The 10,077-nt window shown below is 34.7% G+C and overlaps 1 protein-coding gene across 1 annotated transcript; it reads right to left on the bottom strand.

Moving 5' to 3' along the window:
- Positions 1 to 356: 356 nt before the first annotated feature.
- LOC128677061 (uncharacterized protein) lies at positions 357 to 7,451 on the bottom strand. Its single transcript, XM_053757635.1, has 12 exons — positions 7,347 to 7,451; positions 6,538 to 6,875; positions 5,926 to 6,149; positions 5,447 to 5,660; positions 4,864 to 5,089; positions 4,389 to 4,581; positions 4,092 to 4,299; positions 3,526 to 3,829; positions 3,169 to 3,444; positions 2,153 to 2,377; positions 1,440 to 1,567; positions 357 to 671 (listed from the first exon to the last, which is right to left on the bottom strand). The coding sequence occupies exons 2-12, from the start codon at positions 6,847 to 6,849 to the stop codon at positions 558 to 560; spliced, it is 2,424 nt and encodes an 807-aa protein (XP_053613610.1). The 5' UTR covers positions 6,850 to 6,875; positions 7,347 to 7,451; the 3' UTR covers positions 357 to 557.
- Between the last annotated feature and the right edge of the window lie 2,626 nt (positions 7,452 to 10,077).

Consider the following 10,077-nt stretch of genomic DNA (forward strand, 5'->3'; position numbering starts at 1 on the left):
GCCCGGTAGTGCGTCTTTGTCTTGCAGGCTTAGATATGTATACCGCTGTGAGATCTTCCGTCGCTTCGTGCTGCGTCGGAGCAGAACAGAAATATTAGTTGTCTTTTGTCCTCAAGGTGGGGAGCGAGTGCCGCGCTCGCCGTGACCTTGCAATATGACGTTCAATTGATACTTCTTGCAAAACGACGTAAGTGCACTTCTATTATCGGCCGGAAAGTATGAACACACTGTATACACTGTTAGAACCGTTTTTTGTTTGAGCACTTAAATAATAATTTTATTTAAACTTGTGACACGTCCACCTTCGAAGCGATCTCGGACGGAGATGTGATGATATTATCTTATTATTATACTTTTACTATTCTCATAAAATAGGATTTTAAATTATTAGTTTTTGAATATTATTGGGACATTAATAGGTTACATTATATATCATAAATAAATATATTTGCAACTAAATATCCAAGATCCATCGTAGTCCATCTTGAGCTGATCGGAATCGAACCCGGGGCCTCCAGTGTTGCAGTCCGACATGACGACCATTAGGATACAGTCGTCTACGCAGCATTCTCTTCAGCATCCTGCTGCTGTAACTCCTCCAGCCTCTGTATCGCCTTCTGTCTTCGCTTCTCCATGGGCGTTTTGTACCACCACGCTTCTGCCGCTGCGTCCTGAAAATTGAATGAATGAACTCTTTTATTGTACCGTACACCACATAAATTGAGGGGGGGCAATTTTTATGGTATAAATTATTTTGTCCTAATGTTTTTTGGCATACAATATTTTGGCATAATTGGTCTAAGGCATAATTGATTTTTCGCATACGGGTAAATCTGGCATAATTAACTTTTAGGTTTGGTTCGAATTATTATACGTAAACCATTATGCGTAAGAATGTTATGCTTAAAAATCATTATGCCATAGCACAGTATGCTGTGATACATTATGGCTTAAATTTTTATGCTTATAGATAGAGACCCAAATTGAAGGTAGGACAAAATTGTGTGTTTCTAATTTATTGTCTATATTTTTCCACCCAGGAGATATAAACAGACAGGCTTGCAACAGATTCCACTAATAACCCCCGCATAAAGCTAACGTAATATTTGAGTGTCGCGACTTTTGGCTCTATCTGGGGATAAAAACTTGATGCTTTTTAAAATATATTAGTTTCCGACGTAAAATAAGACCAAGAACCTCCCACTGATGTCTAAAGAAGTGAATAAAGAAAAAATTGCTATTACTGCACGATGATGTCTTCCTTGACGTATCCATCAAAGGCAAACCTTTTTTCCATTCAGCAGCGGTGAGCGGATATTATGACAGCGGTCGGCTAAAAGCGGAATCTTCAAAAATTTAAACTTTATACGCTGACCCTGGACCTACGACAGAACTTCCAATACAATCAAGAGAGCTCGAATTATAAGAAAGAGAGAGACCTGTTCGGCATATACTGGTTCCCTGGAGCTTAACTGTACAGCCACCTCCTGGGCTGTCAATGCTCTGATACGTAGCTGCAAACGTCTCTTCGTTGTCAATACAGTATCAAGGGCTGCAAGCAATGTACCTAAAACAAAAATTGCTTTTTTTCATAGCTCCTACATTAATGTCATAAGTGATAATAACATTGATGTTGAGATGTTTGCAGAAAATGATCTATTTCGTTAAATAGTTAAATTTTCCGCAAGAAAACGCAACAACGTACCTATTTAAGGCATCGCGCAGGAATCATAGTGAGTAAATATTTTTTCTGCAACAATATTTTCGAGTACACACTTACATTGAACGAATTATATAAAACTAGCGGCCCAAAATACTGCAGCATCCTCTTAAATCGCTTTATCTATTTTATCGCATCAAAATCCGTTGCGTAGTTTTAGAGATAGATTTTAGCTAAGTATACATGGAGGCAGACAGACAGCGGAAACTTGTACTATGTAGTGATAATGATGACATAATAGCACATTGCGTGACATTAGACATTGCATGGGATTTGAGAAGAAAACTTAGACTTAACTTAGAGATAACAGAAGGATTTTCTTACAATAAAACCGATTCAAAACGATCAATGCTATAATACGATATTGTCACATAAAGAATCATAACACCAACGCTATATAATTTCGAGCATGATAAAAATAATTTTACTTACCAATAGTATAAGAATCAGAAACTCTGGACAAACACGATATATCCAACCTGGGTGACAGAGCACCTGCTCTATGAAGCTTGCTTCTCCAGAATAAAGATATGCTTCCATAGTCAGGCCTTGGTATAAGGATCATTTTGTTGTAACATTGATAGAGGAGCTTCTGTTCCGCGTCCCAAGGACTCCTTGACGTGCCTATAAACACTACACGGTCTTCGGGATATATACCTAAAAAAAACAGATAACTAGAACTGTATTCCAAGTAGTTACAACCTATGGGTATATTCAAATGGGAAGATTTGCATCTCGAAATGCTTTCCTTATAATTATGATAAACTTTCCGTTGAAAATAGCAAATATACTCTTTGCTTTTTTTTTCTTCTTTTGTATAGACAAAAATATATATATATATATATATTTGTCTATACAAAAGATCTAATTGTGTAAATTAAACTTTGTCTAATTGTGTAAATTAAAATTGTCTATAGATCGAATTGTGTAAATTAAATTTCCTCAATCAAGTTGAAAACATTCTCAGTTAAACATTCACTAAATTGTCAAAACATGTACTTCCAATATATATTATATTATATCTAGATTTATTTTACTCTGAAAATATATCATATTATCGGCGATATTTGCGGGATGCGTTAAACCCGATGGAGTTGTACGAAGGTACTCAATTCCACCAAAGTTTTTTAGTTTTTGCCTCAGAAAGCAGACCGTAATGATAGTTATTTTGCCCATGTTGTATCTCCACAAAAAATTCAACAACAGGGGGTTACCAATACCGCCTTATATATAAATAAATTATAAAAAATATAAATATATTACGACAAATCACACAGATTGAGCTAGCCCCAAAGTAAGTTCGAGACTTGTGTTATGGGATACTAACTCAACGATACTATATTTTATAACATATACTTATATATATATTCGTTTTTAATAATGCTGCTTAATTCTAATCTATCTACAAATAAATGATTAAAGTTTGTTTGGTCACATTAATTACATACCTTTTATTATCTTCACCAAATCTTTTTTCAGTCTTTTCGGATCAGTTTTGTCAGTCTTTGGTATCTTCTTCACAAATGGCTTCTCCGCATCATCCATCCAAATAACCGAAGGCTGCAACAGTCTTGATACTTTCATGACCAAATGTATCAACATTATCAGTCCTGATTTTCCAGGGTATTTCCCAACAATATTGGCAGGAGTCAGATCAAATAGAACAGCCCCCAACTCACTGCATACTGAATGGACCAACATTTTTTTACCACTACCTGAAGGGCCTATAAAATACATTTGTATATTATCACCAAGTTCGATAATAAAATATTAATATTTTTTAAGTTTTATCCTTTTCAATTTACCTGATATCAAAACTGATCTGACCAAAGGTGCACTATTTCTCACATGTTCAGATCCAAGAGGCAGTATACAGAATTCTTTAACCAACTGTCTTATATCTCCAAGGCATGGCGTTGGCTCTAGACCTTGCTTCCTCATTTCAGAACCAACATAGCATTTTTCTCCAACATAATCACAAATTTTTACTATGGGATATGGACGTATTATGCCATTAGTTACAAGCTCTTCAAAAAGAGATTCAGTCGTTCTATCTGGAGTTAAATCTTTTTCTTTCTTCTTTTTATTCTTCTTTCCTCCCCGGCGCGCCTATGTTATAAAAGGAAATCATTAATTTTAAATACTTTTAAATGGATGCTCTACATATTTTCTATTTACGGGTATTATAAATTGGACGCATTTGTAAGTTTAAGTTTTAATCTTTGAAACCATTCAAACGATTTCCAAAATTCAAATTCAGTAGAAATCTAAATTACTTTAAAGTGACTTGTTGTGTACCTTTTCTCCTATATCCCTTGAAGTGGAAGCCCCGGGAAGCGTAATATAATTTATATTTTCGAAGAGTACTTACTTTTTGTGGTTTCTTGCCCTTTTTGCCCTTAAATGCTCTATCTCTATCATATGCTGCCTGTAGTAATTCCAATTCATTTCTCATCAGTTCATCAACGACATTTCGTATTTCTTGTTCAATTTTAACCATTTTGTCTCTTTCAATAACGTCTTTATAATATCTATCATGAGGGTCGTCATTGTCTTTAAACTTCCAAATATCTTCAAATCTGTCGAACAAAAATATCTTTCAGTAGGTAGCAATACTTATGAAGGCGAAATTTTTATAGTCCTCACGTGTAAGGAGAAACAAACTTACTCTTCATTAGTATTAGCAATATCTTGCAAAAACACAGAGGGGCTACATTTAAACATTTCAATATTTTCTTCCTCTTCTTTTCCTTTATTGTCTTCACCATTACCATCCTTTTTATCTTTACTTTCTTTGCTTCTTTTAGATCCCTTGGATGATACGGGGGATGATTTGCTTAAATCACTACCCATTCCGGTTCCTAAATACATAAATATTTTAATAATGACTAATATCGACAAAAATAATTTAGTATTTACACATACAACATACATTGATAAAATTGATGCTAGATTTCCAACTACCTAAAAGAAAATAAAAACTAGTTGTTCAAAAAGAGTTCCAAGTGAAGAAAATGTGGCAAATTTTAGTGTTACTTTCTATACACACGATTCAACTTTATATACAAACGTTGCTAGGTGAAGTGATGGTTGGCAAGGAAAATAAATTAGAGTTATACCGTGGAGCTGAATGGATATATTACCTTGTCTACTATACATAGCTCGACTACCTCCTCCTTCCTCTGAAGGAAACTCTGGTAGACTCCCAGTTCTTTCATAGTACTCTGAAATCCATCTTCTCAATTCATCACCTATTTGCTCATTAATCTTAGATTCATTTTGTGTTCTTAGTTGATCTTCAATCGTAGTTAAAGCTTCTTCATATTCTTTCTTCCTATCTAATTGAAGATTTCTTCTGTATTCTTTTATCTGAAATTGTATAAATTGTAAAGTAAATTAGCGTATATTAATATTTTTATTATTTTCTTCTAGTTTCTTAATGTCAATGTCATAACTTCATCCTTTTTAACACTTTAGTATCATTCTTAACACATTAATTCGAATTTAAACTTTAGTAGCAAGAAATGGATACTTTTTAATCAGTCATCCAAATATATAACTTTGGTATATAAAATAAGAAGCGATTTGAAAAGTAAACTTTAACGTTTATTAACGTTCAAGAAGGTAAACATGTCATTTCACAAATAAGAGAGAGCAAGGTGAGGTGAGATTATAATGAGAAGCCATTGTAAGTCGTGCATATTCTATAATATTTAATGGTATTACCTCCTCCGCTTTCTTAATTTCCATTGAAACAGAATAAGATGGTAGCTCCATTCCTATCAGAAGTTGTTCATCTCTCTTCCGTTTCTTTGTTTCCCTTCTAGCAAGGAATCCTCTCCACACCTTTTGGATCGCAGTGGCTGCTGATGCCGACATTTCTCCTTTCTGATCTCTTCCTTTCTCTTTTAGGAGTCGGATTTCTTTCATGAACTGTCCTCTATAAATATAATTTAGTTTATTAAAGTTTGTTTCTATTGTAACATTATTTCAGGTACATATTCTTATTTTTTTAGCTTATTAAGAAAGTTTGGTCTATTATCAATCCTATTTTAAATCCATTTCTGTAGCGAAGATGATACCTTAAATAGATTGAAACATTCTTAAAAGAAGCTTCTTTGTTTTAATCTTTGTATGTGAACATGTAATTGTGCAATTTATTTATATAAAAAATACATTAACGAAAATATTTATATTGTACTCGCCTCAACCTTCCCTGCCTCGCTCTCTCATGGCTTTGTATTATAAGGACAGCTTGTTGTTCAGTCAGAACTAAAGGTTCTGGTTTCACGGGTTCATGTCCAAGTTTCCTTAAGGTTTCCAAAACAAACAACCTGCGACTGTCGACCTCATCTTGTCTCTCTCGGATAAAGAATTGAGGGATCACTGGTTCGGCCTCAAACGGAGTTATTTGGAGTTTTTCTAGAGCCTAAAATTCCAAACACATAAATAATCTTGATTGTTTACAGGCACCACAAATATACGCTTCTTTATTAACCTCTCTCTCTCAACCGAATATTTTCCTAGTTTCCTTCTTTGCTATTCATAGCATCAGAGCTTAGGGTTTGCTTTGCTACTTTTTCTTTTCTACTTCCTATGGTCTTCGGTATACTTTATGACACACACATCATCCATAATTACTTCAAGCCAGCACTTCTTGCGTTAAACTCTTCTACCAGGACCAAATGAAAGAGTAATATAACATACATAAATCCTCACAAACTTTCGCATTTATAATATAAAGCATTGTGACATAATAATAATAGTCAAACTAATAGACTAAAATATGTATGTTAATATAACTCGAATATACATACTTCATCGTCATCAAAAGTGAAATCCGATAAATGCAACTCCACTAAATCATGCTTGATTTCTATCAGCCGTCCCAAACATGCCTCAAGCAGTCTTTTGACAATGATCCTTTTCTGCGGCTGAATTAATTGGTCATACACATTATCTAGTTTTTCCAAGAGCACTGTATATCGTATTCTTAGTTCAGAAAGGAGAGGTTGAATCACTGTTCTTTCAGCAGAACCAGCCTGAAATATTGCTTCGTCAGCTTGAGTAGCTTCTACTAACAGCTCCGATGTGGCGCATAGCAAATCGTTGTAGGTTTTATTCGACATTCTTGCTTATGTTTAATTGGTATTTGCTGAAAACGTGAAGTTTTAATTTGTATAGATTGTGCAGGATCTGAGTTTCAAAAATTAATTTTAAAGATTTTTTTCGGTAAGCTCAAGTTCTTTGTTGTGTCATTAAAGAAACATGCAAACTTACGACACCAATGCTGCACTTAGAGTTAATATACAATTGAAGATATAAGCATTCACTCATCTTCGCGTGTTCCCGGTTGCATTCGGGGCTGTGACGCCGTGAAGCCCAGTGTCAGCGTGTAAATATTGGCTATGATTTTACAAGCGGCCGCCTGCCTGACACTTCCGGTGAAGGAAAACATCGTGAGGAAACTTGTACTCTGTCTGTGTATATAATGGAGAAGGCAATGGCAAACCACTCCATTAATAATGCCAAGATAGTCATTGTGTCTGTTTCATTACACTTAATGACCACGACCCTCAACTATGAGAAATATGACTTTGTACAGAGAAGAGAAGAAAGTACTCACTTGTCAAGAAGTTATCGATATCAGTAAACAATATTTTAAATTTTGTAGTTATTCATTTTGACACTATTTTCTATTAAAACCTATATCCCAAACACATTGAGCCGCTCAGCACATCACAAATAGTAGTTTATCGACCAAACGGTTACCGTAGCCAGGTGGTCCTAGTAAATATCTATAAACAGAACGGTAACTACACCACCTTTAGCCAAATTTTAGCCACACAGCATGGGGTCAGATTAAAATAACCTTAAAACTTTGAAGACGTGTGATTTTATAACCGGCCTGACGTTAACCTTTCTTGGGAATGCTATTGATGCTATGAGTCGATTATAGGCTATGTTTTTTTATTCACCTATTACGTGGTCGTTATCACCAGGGTTTGTAATATTATATTAGTTCAGCCTTTGCAGGAGACAAACCTTATGATAATTAAACATATTTGTTGTCTCTTTGAGTATTCGTGAAATGCACATGTGTGAATGCATTACGTTTGTAATTGAACATTACATGTAATGTTCTTATCTGTGGTGACATTGTTAAATAGTGCTGTGAAAAAGCCTATTGACACTGTATATATCAGATGAATTATTTAGGTATATATATAACAGAACTCCTTAAACAGTAAACAATAACGTGCAAGATGTCATTCTGTTTATTTACTTTATATATCCTGTGGCCCATTTTATCAATATCGTCACGGTCGGTTTAACGCGTTTTTGTTAAATTATAACCAATACGGTCTGCATCAACAATATTTCAACTTTATCTGTCGTTTTTATTTCAATGATTTTTTGGGTATTGGATAGGTAAATATTTATTTTTAACTACCGCTACTACGCGCTCCGGGGCTTCGCTCCCGTGGGAATTTCGGGATAAAAAGTACTCAAAGATAACTGGATGTGTTATGTGTTATTCCTGGTTATATTCTACCCGTATGCTAAATTTCATAACAATCTGTACATACACACATACATCCTCACAAACTTTTGCATTTATAATTATAATATTAGTAGGATATAATATACTACTTCGACTATACTACTTACCACTGCGATATAATGGAAATCTGCATAATTACAGGTATCTATAAATGGTGTATATAAGTTTTGTAGTAGAATCCTTTATTACCCAATAGCTTTTGCCCGCGACGAATTTCAAACGGGAGCAGATTTCTACGATGTAAGGTACTCTGCCTTCTTCTAAATTAAAATTGAACATGTGTAGAATTTCAAGAAGATAAATATGTATCCACAACGAAGTTATTGGGGTTTGAAATTGGCCTGAATTGCTTCGAGCAAAGGATGGTACGCTTTTTTGCTCGACTTTCGGGAACACTGCCATACCCCCAGATATGCCCATAGGCAAATCACACAGATTGAGTTAGCCCCAAGGTAAGTTCAAGATTTGTGTAGTGGGATGCTAACTCAACGATACTATATTCTATATCATATACATATATAGATAAATATCCAAGATCGGTCTTGGATCGGTCAATTTGAAAAAGATCATTCTCCATATTGACGTGACCGGGGATCGAACCCGAGACCTCCAGTCTGGTATGATGATCATTAGGCCATGGAGGTCGTTAAAAGTATCTGAATGTAAGTTTGTTTGTTACCTCTTAACGCTCTATCTACTCAACCAATCTTCTTGAAATTTTATATACATATAGTTTGAAGTACGGAGTAGGATATAGGTCACATAGGGTACCTTGCATCCCGGAACTAACGAAATAATTGCTCCCATGGGAAATCACGAGGGCGAAGCTGCGGGCAAATGCTAGTATTAAAATAGACACTATATGATCACATAGTTTCTTCTTGGTTTGCACCAGTCAACTTTGACGTTAACTTTAACCTGCGCACCTCGCATATATGTCAAAATGCCATACTTTGAGAGTTTACTGATGATGGTAATTTCTCAAAAAGCTACAAACTATTGGATTTTGACAACAGCAAAGGTAAACGCACGATACAGGCTTCTCTCTGTTCATTTTGTGGGTGGATATAATTAGATAGTCGAAAAGTAGTAATATAGTTAGTATATAGTAGTACTATAGTTTTAATACAAGTAAACGAAGTATTCTAGGCGTTCATGTAACTCTGATAACTCGTATAACAAGCATTACTTACACTAACAGAATGCCATCAAAGTTGCTCAAGAATATAATATCCGTTGTAGAGTTGACGATGCGTAGACTTGTCGCGATGTTATTGATATTTTGCGCATATTAAAATACTAGCTGCGCCCCGGAGCTTCGCTCCCGTGGCAATTTCGGGATAAAAAGTATTAGTCCAGGTTATTTTCTATCCATGAATTCATAACAGTTTCATAACAATTGGTCCAGTAGATAATGCGCGAAGAGGTATTAAACAATCTTACTTTCGCATTTATAATATTAGTTGAGATTGGGATATCATTAAAATAAAAAATAAATAGTTTTTATTGTAATAATCTGCCATATTATTATCAAATACATTATGATAAATACATAAATATAGATAAGTATTCTAAAACAGTAAAAAAAGTTTGTGTGTACGTTTTTACAAAAAATAAGGGCGATGAAGAAAACTCTGTATTTTGGACACGCTAATCTCCGGAACTACAGGACGGATTTCAATGAATTTTCTTTTGTTTTAAAGTTTTATTAATTCACAGAGGATAAAATAAGCTAAAGTTAATGCTAACCCATAAGGGTAAGTAGATAACTACTAGATCACCTTTGGGATAA

The sequence above is a fragment of the Plodia interpunctella genome, chromosome 17 (assembly GCF_027563975.2).
Source record: "Plodia interpunctella isolate USDA-ARS_2022_Savannah chromosome 17, ilPloInte3.2, whole genome shotgun sequence".
Taxonomy (NCBI): Eukaryota; Metazoa; Arthropoda; class Insecta; order Lepidoptera; family Pyralidae; genus Plodia; species Plodia interpunctella.

Excerpts from the sequence above, each read along its gene's own strand:
- LOC128677061 (XM_053757635.1), bottom strand. The coding sequence starts at position 6,849 with ATGTCGAATAAAACCTACAACGATTTGCTATGCGCCACATCGGAGCTG. Across the intron at positions 5,090-5,446 it reads AAATTAAGAAAGCGGAGGAG|ATAAAAGAATACAGAAGAAA; the intron begins GTAATACCATTA and ends ATACAATTTCAG. Across the intron at positions 3,830-4,091 it reads AGGGCAAGAAACCACAAAAA|GCGCGCCGGGGAGGAAAGAA; the intron begins GTAAGTACTCTT and ends TTTATAACATAG.